We start from the raw sequence: 13,124 nt of genomic DNA, 5'->3' as shown, positions 1-13,124 counted from the left end.
TCCTGGTATCTCTACTCTCCTGTTGGCCTTGAGGGGTTGATCTATCCTGGACTCCCTGTGCTGCAGGCTCTTGGCAGTGTGTGTGCTCTGGTCTAATCTGATTTATAAAATAGAACTGAGGTCAGGATAGTGGGAAGCACCAAAGAGCCAGAGGAAAGTTGTGTTTCATAGGTGCTATACTGCACCCTGACTAGTTCATCTCTTCTCTATGTCTACAGATGGGCATTGGGTCTCCACTCCTTACCCCCACCCACCCCCAATTCACCTTGGGTATGGTTTTATTCTGGGTCCTGAATTTTACTTTTAACATGACAAAGTTCATTGTATATATTTTACCAAAATTAGTTCTTTGAACAAATATAGTAAATAGAGCTCAATAAATTATCACAACTGAACACATCCATATAATCAGTACCCAGATTAAGAAATAAACATTATTTGAACCTCAGTCTTCAACTGCCCCATGCTCCATTAAGGTGCTATTCTTCCAAAAATCTGTGACTCCCTGGCTTCTAAGAAACATCACCTGTTTTTTATAGGCTAGAAAGAGGCACATGGTTGCAAGCAGTTGTAGGTCTAGCGTGACTGTGACAATCTACTCTCATCAGAAGTACAGAGGCATCTATGTTGCTCCACATCTTTAGCAATAGTTGACATTATGTATCCTTGTCACTTTAGCCATTTTGAAAATAAATAGGGGTATAACAAGGGTTTTTTAAAGTCATTTTATTGAGGTCTCATACAACTCATCACAATCCATGCATAATTTGAATAATTCATCATCTGAAGGTAAGCTATAATTAACCAAGAACATTATTACCAGTAGTACATCTGGGAAGTGGTGGGGGGTATGAGGGGGGGGAAGGTCCATCATTTTTGGTGAGTTTTGCTTTTTTTTAAGTATTTTTTTAATCTAGCTTTTTAAAAAGTCTTAGAATTATATTTTTTCTAATTAAAATATGACTCACCTTCCCTCAAAGACTGCTTATTAGAATCAACATTTTTCTCTCAATTTTGGCACTATTAAAATGTACAAATCTCGTCATTGAACTTGCCTTTTTAGTTCCACCTCATTTTTTTCTCTTAAAAGTAATGATATTTATGTTACAGGCAATTTGTGCAACCTCAGGTAAAAGTACTGCGATTGCTGAGAAGTCGAAAAATGTTATACTGTACTTGGTAACATCTTTTCTGGAAAAAAATACACTGCATTTTTATAACCTAAATTTCCTTGAAAAAAATCAGCAATTTGCCAATAGATGATAAATATCTTTCGTATTTTCCTTTGCAACTGCACAGTCAATGTTTAGCATCTCCTTCAGTCCATTGTTAAATTTACCATAATGTATCACAAGATCAGATGACCGATCCAGGAGTAGAATGCTTGCTCCTGGCCAATTTATGCAGCACCCTCCAATGGTGGTTGTGGGTGCTGCATGCTTAGTACCCTATTCATTTCATGCTAAGGATTTGTGTAATATGCCTTGTGTAATCTTTCTTTTACTGTTGGTATTTTGGTTTGTGTGTGCTTTGTGTTGCTTTTTTACTTATGCTTGTGACAAACTGAATTTATGATCCATTCCTAACAGTTTGAAAACTCCTAGTTTTAACCAGTTAGTATCACATGCTGGGGATGGCCCGAGCATCTGGGAAGCACACGATGCATGCCAAAGGAAGAGTAGACACATAAAGCACAACCAGGCTTCTTTTCGGAAGGAGGAAAGAAGGAGCGTGGAGGTGGGATAGACAGTCCCTTCTCATTTGACTCCTTTTCATCTACTTAAAGAAAAGACTTTTTAAAAAATCGTTTTATTAGGGGCTCATACAACTCTTATCACAATCCATACATACATTAATTGTGTAAAGCACATTTGTATATTCATTGCTGCCCTCATTCTCAAATCCGCTCTCCACCTAAGCCCCATCCTCATTTTTTCCCTCCCTCCCTGCTTCCCCCTCCCTTGTGAACCTTTGATAATTTATAAATTATTGTTTTGTCATATCTTGCCCTGTCTGGCATCTCCCTTCACCCACTTTTCTGTTGTCCGTCCCAACAGAGGAGGTCACATGTACATCCATGTAATTATTTCCCCCTTTCCAACCCACCCTCCCTCTATGCTCCCAGTATCGCCTCTCACACCACTGGTCCTGAAGGCATCATCCGCCCTGGATTCCCTGCGTTTCCAGTTCCTATCTGTACCAGTGCACATCCTCTGGTCTAGCCAGACTTGCAAGGTAGAATTGAGATCATGACAGTGGGGGGTAGGGGGGGGAGGAACCATTTAGGAACTAGAGAAAAGTTGTATGTTTCATCATTGCTGCATTGCACCCTGACTGGCTGATCTCCTTCCCGAAACGAAAAGACTGTCTTTAAAAGCTGACTGAGCTCATAGGATTTACTTGATGATCTTTTCCATGATCATGTTTATCCTAGTGGCGTAGTTGGTTATGCATTGTGCATAAGTTGTGTAGTTCGAATCTTCTTGCCCCTCTGCTGGAGTAAGATGAGTCTGTCTGCTCCTGTAAAGATGGACAGTCTTGGAAACCCTGTAAAGGCACCTGCATGTTTTTCAGCTGTGTCCTGAATAAAGTTAGGACTGCAGCACTCAGTCTCTGACAACAGCTTCTATTGCTGTTAAATAGTGATAAAGTAATTATGATACCTAAGAATCGTATGCACTAAGAAGACGTGGATGTTGTTTCACAGTCTCGTAGCTGTGAGCAATAACTACCTCCGCCATCAGTTGCGGTTGAACCAACTCTACTTGTTCGTCAGAAAACAACTGTGCCGCACAAGACACCCCTGGAAGCACTTGAATCTCTACCATTTCAGTTACCTACCAAGCATCTTCACCATTTAGAGCACCCAGGATTCAAAACAACTGGGGGAAACTTTCTGTAACTTACTCTTGAGTTGATACCAGCTCACGGTGACCCTATAGGACAGGGTAGAACTGCCCCTGTGGGTTCCAAGGCTGTCATCTTGGTGGAGACAGATTACCACATCGTTCTCCCACCAACAGGCTCACTACTGAAGCTCTGCCGCCACGTGTGAGGGCTCCTCAAACATAGCCGGAGGGTCCTTAATTGTAGAATTAGGAATGACATAAATGTATTATAACATAGTCGTCGTGGTAATCTGGGTTCAATACGCCAAGAAATACTTACTTTCCAGTGCTGCGTTTCATCAGTTTTAAGATGTGCGTTGTCTCACATTTCAATAGCTGTGAACTCAGAATATATCTTACAGTGAATGATGTGTTACATTTGCTCGTGGAGCTGTGCTGAGTCATGGTGCAGTTTGATTTTTTTGTCTGAACTTGATTGTTAATCCTGGAGACATGATCAGACAGCATACCTGTCAGTGACTTAGAAAGCCATTAACAATAGACCATGTAAGGCTCTCAAGGAAAGGTGCACTGATGCTGCGGGGTAGGCAGCGGCCCGACCACCGCAGGGCAGGCAGCTGAAAACCGCCAGCCGTTCCATGGAAGGACGGTGAGCCGGACTGCTCCCTTACAGATTCACAGCCTCAGAAACCCTGCACAGGGTCACTTTGAAATAGACCTGCCTCAGTGGCAAGGGGCTAAGGAATGATGAGAGTGTGGCTGCTGTCCCTAACCTCCTCTGTGGACACTTTCTAATAAGCCATGCTCGGCTCTAACCTAAAGGTCTGAAGTTCGAACCCACCAGCTGCACCTTCCAAGAAAAGACCTGCCAACCTTACTATTTTAAGTAAAGATTTACAGCATTGGAAACCCTCTTGGGCATTTCTACTCTGTCATATCGGGTGGCTGTAAATCACACGAGCAGCAGCAACAATGCTCAAAGCTTGGAAGAAAATGTCAGAGACAAGAGGAGATTGTGGTGAGTGCTGCAGTACCAGTGTTCTTGAAGGGTAAGGGGCAATCCTGCATGGAGAACCTTGACCTTAGAGCTCTGAGAAGGAAAGTGAGAAGAGTTGGACAGTGAATGCGAAGGAATTTTAGAAATACCCTAACCGACTAACGTTGCTTATATTTTTCTTTATGCATGCTACATGGTTATAAAGAGTCTAAAAGAAAGTCTTTCACCGTTCAAGAACAAATCATTTCAAGTAAGAAGAAAGCATTGTGCCATGGTTTAGTGGGCAGTGTATTTTCTTTCTTGGAGGCACATAAATGAACAACAATGTTGTTGCCAGTAACTGTCAGGACGATTCTGACTCCTGGTGACCCCAGCTGTGCAGCGTTGTGCTCCACAGGGCTGTCAAAACCATGATCTTTCACAAGCAGATCACCTGGGCTATTTTCCGAGGCACCTTTGGGTGTCCTTGAGCCTCCCTTCTTTCCCCCAGTCATCTAGTGCATAACTGCTTGAGGCTCCCTGGAACTCTCTTACAACAACACTATTTTTAATTTGATGATGCATGATGGCCAGGTTTTCTAATGTTTTCTTCTCTTAAGAAGAACGGGGAACAAATACATATGCAAGTAAAGGTATCAGTACATCTGAGTGCTGTGGACCAACAGACCTTAAAATGTGGTGCAAGAATCAGCAGCGAAAGCATCGCCTGGAAACTTGTTGGGACGCCAGCTGTTGGGCCTCATCCCAGACCTCCTGAGTCAAGACCTGTACAGTGGGGCCCAGAGATCTGTGCGTTTGACTAGCCTTACAGGTGACATTGGACGTGACCCAGAGTTTGGGTGTCTGACTGACTGATAGAGAAAGAAAAGATTACTAGACTCAGCTCAGTGACATCTGCCGATGTGTTGAAGAGAAAGGAAGATCTCCTCCACTTTTGACTGATATTTGATCTTTGTCTTTTCAGCATGATGTGTCCCAGATTTTACTCAAAGCAACACTGAACAGCATTGTAGAAGAATGTGTCAGCTTTGTGGGAGTGGACATTAACATCTGTTCTGAAGTTTTGTTAAGGTGAGACAAGAAGTCTGTGGTTGAAGATCACAGAATCTTGAGTTTAATTGGCCATCCAGTTTAAACTCAGCTAGTACAAGGAGACGTGGATAAAGTTATCAAGTATAGAAAATCTTTGGGTTCACGTAGCATTAGGTAATCAGTCAGGGAGGAAGACTTCATTTAAGAAAACTATTGTAACAATTCACATTATCATTTTTAATATTACAACTCTAGAGTGAAGAGCATATGGTAACCATTGAGTACATTAGTGTTGCTAATAGAATTTAAATAAGGTTAACATCGGAAAGAGCCGCTTCCCACCACATCTGATAGATTCTCACCCCCACTCCCCCACTAGTTCGGCCTCTAGCATATGTCTGTCAAAGCTGGCAGGAGCCAATAGAAAAATCCTGAGAGTTGGATGTCCACTTAACCGTATTTGTACTGGCTCCAAAGTCACATGCCAAATTCTCCATCATTGTATAATTACACCTTATATATTCTGTCTTCTTCTATGGATATAGTAGAGCTGCTTTTTTTATGTTGTTCACAACCTTGTATTTGTTTTATAAGTCTGCAGATGAGCCATGGAATTCACTAGGTCTGGGGCATTTTGCATTGAAGCTAATGTAGTGGAAATATCCCTTAACATTTTAAGATACTGCTTTTCCACCATAGCTACAAAAACTCCCCAATTCTGTAGAATAACTATTATTGAAAATAGTAATCTTCTAATTGAAACAAAACTACTCAATGATACTTTGATACTTTCATCATTAAGTACCTTTGTATAGTTTAATTCTTTACATTAATGAGAATAAACCAAAAATTTAAAAAGGGTAGTGCATAATAATTGCACCCATTGTAACTTCTGCTGTTAATTCATTTTGTAAACTAAGCAGGACTAGGCAGTATTATTACGTGGTTTGCAGATGGGAATAGTGTGTAAATACTCTGTGGAAAAATTCTTCTGGCATCACTATGAGCCTGTTTTGCCCCCATTATGTTTTTCTTGGTATTTTAGTTTCTGTTGTCTTTCTCTCCTCTCTTTACCCTGTTTAGTTAACTCCCTTTATGGTTAACCTAGAGACATATGAAAGTATGTAGTTGCAATGGTTTTCAATATCCACAGGAAAATACTAGTATCTCTTCAAATGAGCTCTGTTTTAGTACTTCCTAAATTTTACATCTGCCACATCATTCATTGGGTTTATTTTATAGGCATATTGCAGGACTCAATGGCAACCGAGCCAAAAATATCATTGAATGGCGAGAGAAAAATGGGCCCTTCATCAATCGAGAACAGCTAAAGAAGGTGAAAGGACTGGGGCCCAAATCCTTCCAGCAATGTGCTGGCTTCATCAGAATCAACCAGGACTATATTCGAACATTTTGCAGGTGATTTTTTCCAGTGTATAATTCTGTTCTATTAGCAGCCTCCCGGCTCCTGTTTTTACCCGGTCTGCTCAATGGTGTAAATCCTCAATGTCCATTTTGTTCATTCATCCAGTCAGTACATATTTCCTCCTAGGTACTGTTATTGGTACTGGGAATACAGCAGCGAGAAAACCAGTTAATTCCTTGTTCCCTTGGAGTCTTATTCCAATCGACTTAATAAACTAATAAATAATTTCATATGGCAGTGAGGACTCTAAAATAAGCAAGGATATGGGATAGTTGGCTAGCTAGATGAAGAGTTTTCAATAAGGAAACAAACCATGCAGACTTCAGAGGACAAGCAGTTCACACAGAGTGGACGGTCGATGGACAGTGCCCTAAGGCAGGAAGTGGGTGAAGCATACACATGGGGAGGCCTGGTGTTAGAGGACGTGCCATGGGAGACTACCCTGGCCACTTGATTCCGGCATAGCTGTTCCCTCGTCGTAGATCGACTTTCCTTTTGCTACCCGCCCCCAAATGGCCAGAGCATTTATTTTCCGTAAAGAACTAAATTCTGCTTTCTAATCCTGTTAACATAAAAGAAGAGAAATTGGGTAGAGTCGATTTCTTAACATTTTAGATTCATGAAAGAATAGTTTTTAGGGCTGCTAGTTTGGGTACCTGATTCATTCATATATATGTTCATGTGCGCGTGTGTGTTTTAACCGAATTATTATAAATTATGTATGAAAAAGATCTTGATCCTCAAAAGAGACTAATTAAGGGAAAACTAGCCACACTGGATATTAGAATACGTTATGGAGCTATAGTAATTAACAGTTTGGTTTTGACAGATAGCTAGATAGAATAGCATTCAAGAGAGTCTGCAATCCACCAAACATAGATGGAATTTATTCTGTAGTAGAGGTGACATGTCGAAACACTAGGGAAAATGACTGATCTAGTAAAGGGTATTGTGATAACTGGCAGGAATTTGATATGTGTAAGGTAGCTGTCGTCCCACCTCCCTCCTCATATCCAAATAAGTTCCAGATGGGTTCTGGACTTAAATGTGAAACGTGGAACTGTAAAAGTACCAGAAGAAAACATGGGTACATTTTACAGAGCATGGTAGTGGGAGAGTTCTTTTTAAATAGACCATACAACCCAGAAGCCAGGAATGGAAACTTAAGAATAAAATATTTTCAAGTGTGTTACTTTACATGGTTTTGTAACATATGAGTAGCAGCATAAAATCATACAATTAAAAGCAAATCGCAAATTTAAGGAGCATAAAAATCATAAAATTATAAGTAAAGGACACACTATAATACAAATTCTTACAACAATGACAGGAGGGCAGAACAGAATTATCTAGAAACAACTTTTACTGAAGGTAAGTTGGTATCAACTTAAATAAACTAGCTTGTTACGGATGTAGGATATTACATAAACATAGTCTCCAAGGAAGATGTCATAAAAATTTACACACATAAAAATGAGAATGAAATAGATTTAGTTTTTGAAAAATAATTTCAGTGTCAGTATGGGGAGTGGCATGAGGGACAAAACATGGTGCGTTGTTCGGTGAAGTCCGGTTGGTTTCAACTCAGCAGTCCTCTGAGCAGTGGACCAAGATGTGACCCAGTCTTGCTCCGTCCTCACCACCATTCTCTCTTTGAGCCGCTGTGTCCGTCCATCTACTTGAGGGTCTTCCCCTTCTTTCTCGACCCTCCTTTTTTACCAGATACGATGTTTTTCCCAGAGACTGCCCCCGCCCAGAAACTATCCAAACGGTCTCACCATGCGTGTTTATAGGGAGCATTCTAACTTTCCTTCTTCTAGATGGATTTGTTCGTTCGTTCTCTGTGCACTCGGTATTCTTTGCCAACAGTATCATTTGAAGGCATCGCTTCTCTAGTCTTCCGGTGTTTATTATCTAGCTCTCACACACGTAGGAAGCCATTGAGAACACGCTGGCTGTGTCCGGCCACCTCGTTCCTCCAGGAGACATGCGTGCTTTCTAACCCTTCAGAACGGCCTTTTGCGGCAGATTTGCTCAGCCCATCATTTCGTTTCTTAACCACATTTTCCATGGTCATTGACTATTGATCCAAGTGAATTGAAGTCCTTGAGAACGGCAATCATTTGTTTATCATGATGCTCTTTATTGGTCTAGCTGTGACAATTTCATGTCTTCATAAGGTAGGACACATAAAGATCCTATAGTGAAATGACAAACGTTAGTCTTTCTTAACACTGAGTACTAAATGATGGAACTTCAAAAAGTTGGTGAAAAAATTCTATTATGTCTTAATTCCATTTTTCTACACATTTTAAAAACTTTATTGTGAATTGGGTGAGGATTTACAGAGCAGATCAGTTTTCAGTTCAGTAGTTCATACACATTTTTTCATGTTGTTGATATTAATCTCCACACTAGCATCACTTATCCCCCACGTATATATAATATACAGATACATATATATTTTTTAGCCCACACATTCACATTGTTGGTACAATGGTAAAGCACTTGGCCACTAACCAAAAGATCAGGGGTGTGAACCCACCAGCCACTCTCTGGAAGAAAGATGCAGCATTCTGTGGGACCATTCTACCCAGTCTGATAGGGTCGCTATGGGTTGGAATCCACTCAGTGGCAGTGGATTTACTGTCCTATTGATGAACAATTGAGCTGTTTAAAAGTTTTTAAATTTCACCAACTATTTAGGTACATGAAGATTCATTACTGATATATCTTTGTAGTAGGTTATATTCTGAATGGAATCTTGTTATTCCACGCAATATTTTCTTGCTCTGATAACTTTTTCTCGTAATACAATATATATAACAAAAAGTTTACTATTTTTAAGTAAACAATTCAGAGATTTATATACTTAATAGATGATTAATAGAATCACCATTGCCACTGTCTATTGTGAAAAGGTTTTCATTAATCCAATCAGAGACCCAGTACACCTTCAGCACTAATTCACTCCCCCTCCCCTCAACCTCTGAGAACCACTGGCCTGTATTCAGTTGTCTATTCCAGTTATTTCATATAAGTGGTAAGTCACAGTCATTTAGTCGATTCCAACTCATAGTGACCCTACAGGACAGAGTAGAACTGCCCTGTGTTAGTCTGGTTGGGACTAGAGAAACAAATTCATAGCACTCATGCCGATAAGAAAGAGCTTTATATAAAAGAGTAATTGTATATTAAGTAAGCATCCCAGCCCAGTCCAGATCAAGTTCTTAAGTCTGATATTTGCCTGTCTGTAACTTCCTCTGCAGACTCCCGAAACACATGCAATGATGCTGAGTGCAGGAAGATCACAGACCAGTGGGTGGGAAGTCTTGTGGCTCCAGTGGTGGTGAAAGCATCTCAGCGCTGGTGTGGGTCTCCATGTGGCTCCTCCAGTTCCAAAGCTCTGGCTCCATCAGTGTAGCTCCATATGGCTTATCAACAGGAATGTCGTGCAGGGAAACAAGCAGAACATATCTGGCCTCCAGTGAGCTATTTATCTCCTTCCCCCCTCCAAAGGTGGTCATCAAGCTGCAGACCTGATTGACAGGCTAACCTATACCTCTTCACTCTTAATAGTCTCAAGTTGACATGAGATTATGTAACTACCATATGTCCCTGTGGGTTTCCCAGTGTATAATTCTTTACAGGAGTAGAAAGTCTCATTTTTTTCCCTTTGAGTACTTAGTGTTTTGAACTGTTGACCTTGAACTTAGCAGCCCAACATGTAAGCCATTATACCACTGGGACCCCTATTTGTCCTTTTTTTGTCTGCTCTGTATCACTTTATCATGATGTTTTGAAGATTCATCCTTGCATCAGAACATTCCTTTGTAACTTATATCCAATTGTAAATATATACCACATTTTGTTTATTCATTTAATGATGGCCACTTCGATTATTTCTCCCTTTCAACTATGGTAAATGATGTTGCTGTTAACATCAGTGTACAAGTATTAGTTTGAATGTCTGTTTTCACGTCCTTTGGGCTGTATACCTTGGTGTATAATTACCACTGTATATTTCACCATCATGATTTTCACAGTGACTGCATCATTTTACATTTTTAACATCTAGACATGAGGATTCCAATTTCTCCATATGTTCCCCAAAGCTTGCTATATTCTGTTAGTTTTTTTCTTTCTGATAATAGCCATCATAGTGGTCATGAAGTAGTATCTCATAGTTTTCTACTGCACTTTTATAATGATATTGAGCACCTTGTCATTTGCTTAGTGCTCATCTACATATCTTTAGAAAAATTTGTATTCAACATCTTTCTCCATTTTTTTTTAACTTAGTTGTCTTTTCACATAGCTGGTTCCCTTAGTCCCAGATATATGGTTCCCAAGTATTTTTGTAGATTGTCTCAGTATTTAGGAAAGGCCTTTGGTAAACACTCTCTGTTCTGCTGACACCCAGTTCATGTCATTATTCTTTCGTTACTCATGCCTTTGTCATGTTTAAGAACTCATTGTCAAGACATGAGCTTTGAAGCCTTACTTACCCATCTCATTTCTTCTAATGAGTTTTATGGATTTAGTTCTGATATGCAGCTCATTAATCAATTTTGAGTTAATTTCTCTAATATGTCATGCGGCAATATTGCTTTATTCGTATTTACTTTTTGCTTTTTTAGAAAACCTTTGATGGCATTTTATTTTTATATGGCTCTTAATTTTGTAGTTTTACTTAATCTGTTTTAGTACATTCACATATGTTTGGATTTATGTTGTATCGTATTATATAATTTTCTCCTCATCTTGATTTCTTCCTTTCATGCTGCCTGTTAGATTCATCGTTTTGTAGGTTTTTCTCTTATTGTCTGTTTTCATCCTCCCATCGCATCTTTATCTGCCTTTCCTGGATTCAAGGAGGACATTCCTCCAAGATGCCCTGGGATATGTCAGATATATCTTCATATATTTTTCACATTATATTGAGCAATTACTTAACTTCATAAGTTGTCATGGCTTTTGGCCTCATTAGTATTTCTGTCAGTCCACATATTAATTTTCCTTGAATATCTTCTTATCTTTGCTGGCACTTAGAAATTCCATTCAGAGAACTTGGATAGGTTATACTTAAGTCTTTACATGTTTAAAAAGGATTTGAACTCATCCTTGTACTTGAATGCTAGTTTGGGTAAACTTATGAGTTTGGATTCAAAGATTATTTTCTTTCACAACTTTGACAATCTGATCCCACTGTATTCTGGCCTCTGATGTTTGCCAGGGAGAAATCTGATGCCAGGCTGGTTATAATTCCTCACTAAGTAATCTTTAATTTTTCTCACTTTGAAAGCCTTTTGGATTTTAAGAAATATCACTTATATTCTAACGTTTCCCCACAAAATGTCAAGTATGAGTCTTTTCCCCATTGATCCCGTTCTTTTTTTGATGAGAGGCTACACCCTGGATGCACATCATTCCTGATTTTATTTTATTTATTTATTTATCTTTTCCATTCTTGGAAACATTTTAATGTTTTTATTTTATTTTTTTAAAATCATTGTATTAGGGGCTCATACAACTCTTATCACAATCCATACACACATCAATTGTGTAAAGCACATTTGTACATTCATTGCCCTCATCATTCTCAAAACATTTCCTCTCCACTTAAGCCCCCGGCATTAGGTCCTCATTTTTCCCCTTCCTCCCCGCTTCCCACTCCCTCACGAGCCCTCGATAATTTATAAATTGTTACTTTGTCATATCTTGCCCTGTCCGACATCTCCCTTCACCCACTTTTCGGTTGTCTGTCCCCCAGGGAGGAGGTCACATATAGTTCCTTGTAATCGGTTCCCTCTTTCCTACCCACTCTCCCTCTACCCTCCCAGTATCGCCACTTACACCACTGGTCCTGTAGGATCTTTTGATTTTTTTCAGCTTTGGAGAATTATATTTTTTTTACTTAATTTATTCCCTTTCATTTTCTATGTTCTCTACTAGAATGCCAATTAAACAGGCTGAGTCAATTAAGAATGTTCCTGGCTTTAAGTAACAAAACAGTATAAACAGTGGTTTAAACAAGTTGAAAGGAATGGGCAGAATCTGGCTGCTGTCTGTGTCTATATTTGTAGCAGAGAAGTAAGTACATTATTGATTCACAAGTCTTTTCTGTTCAACCTCCTTTCCACCTCCCTGCCCCCCACCCCTTTTTTATGGTTGCAGTAGTCAGCACCCTGAGTCAGCACCCTGTGCTGACGTCACAGATAAGAAGCAAGGCAAGAAAAAGAGCAAAACTCCAGCGAACGTTGTGCTGAAGCCAAATCCCTTGGACCAAACTTGTATCCACCCGGAATCATATGTCATAGCAATGAGGTAAGCCTGAGGCCCTTGTGAGAATTTGTGCCCAAAGAGAGTGCTCTACAGCAAATGGCTTTGTTTTGGCATGATGGAGACTAAAAAATATGACCTCATTTAACATGACAACATTTTTTAGGAGTTCCACATTGCTGAGTTATGTGGCACATTATTTTATTTCAGTGAGAAATGAACCGATTATTCCTGGCACAGGGTCAGGCTAATAAAGCCTAAGACTAATGGTGAAGTGTGTGTAATGGAAATTGCCTGGCACTCTCCTCTGTTTGTTTTGGAAATTAACAAGGCACAATTGACTGGCACCTGGCTTAAACTTATGCTTATCATAAGATAAAAACCTTTTGAAAGTAAACAGCTAACTCTCAGGTTTCCTTAGTACCCTGTTGTCCTAGTTATTTATTCCAGAGTCTAGCAAATGAAGGATTTATAATACACATACTATTAGCCCATCAACCAAATGGTGGGGAACAGTGGGGACAGGGCAATTGTAAGG

General features: G+C 39.8%; 1 protein-coding gene across 2 annotated transcripts in view; it reads left to right on the top strand.

The window, feature by feature from the left end:
- The window catches only part of SRBD1 (S1 RNA binding domain 1), a 251,041-nt gene that overhangs the window by 193,226 nt on the left and 44,691 nt on the right, over positions 1-13,124 (top strand). The window contains exons 16-18 of one of the 2 annotated variants that reach the window (XM_004699761.2): positions 4,811-4,917; positions 6,121-6,297; positions 12,485-12,631. In XM_004699761.2, coding sequence (XP_004699818.1) covers positions 4,811-4,917; positions 6,121-6,297; positions 12,485-12,631 — 431 coding nt within the window. Of the gene's footprint in view, positions 1-4,810; positions 4,918-6,120; positions 6,298-12,481; positions 12,632-13,124 lie in introns of both variants that reach the window. The other variant, XM_045285760.1, reaches the window with a different exon arrangement.

Source organism: Echinops telfairi, unplaced genomic scaffold (genome assembly GCF_000313985.2).
Source record: "Echinops telfairi isolate 266 unplaced genomic scaffold, ASM31398v2 ScPeMD7_7475;HRSCAF=8513, whole genome shotgun sequence".
NCBI lineage: Eukaryota > Metazoa > Chordata > Mammalia > Afrosoricida > Tenrecidae > Echinops > Echinops telfairi.
This window is presented reverse-complemented; position numbering and strand designations above follow the sequence as displayed.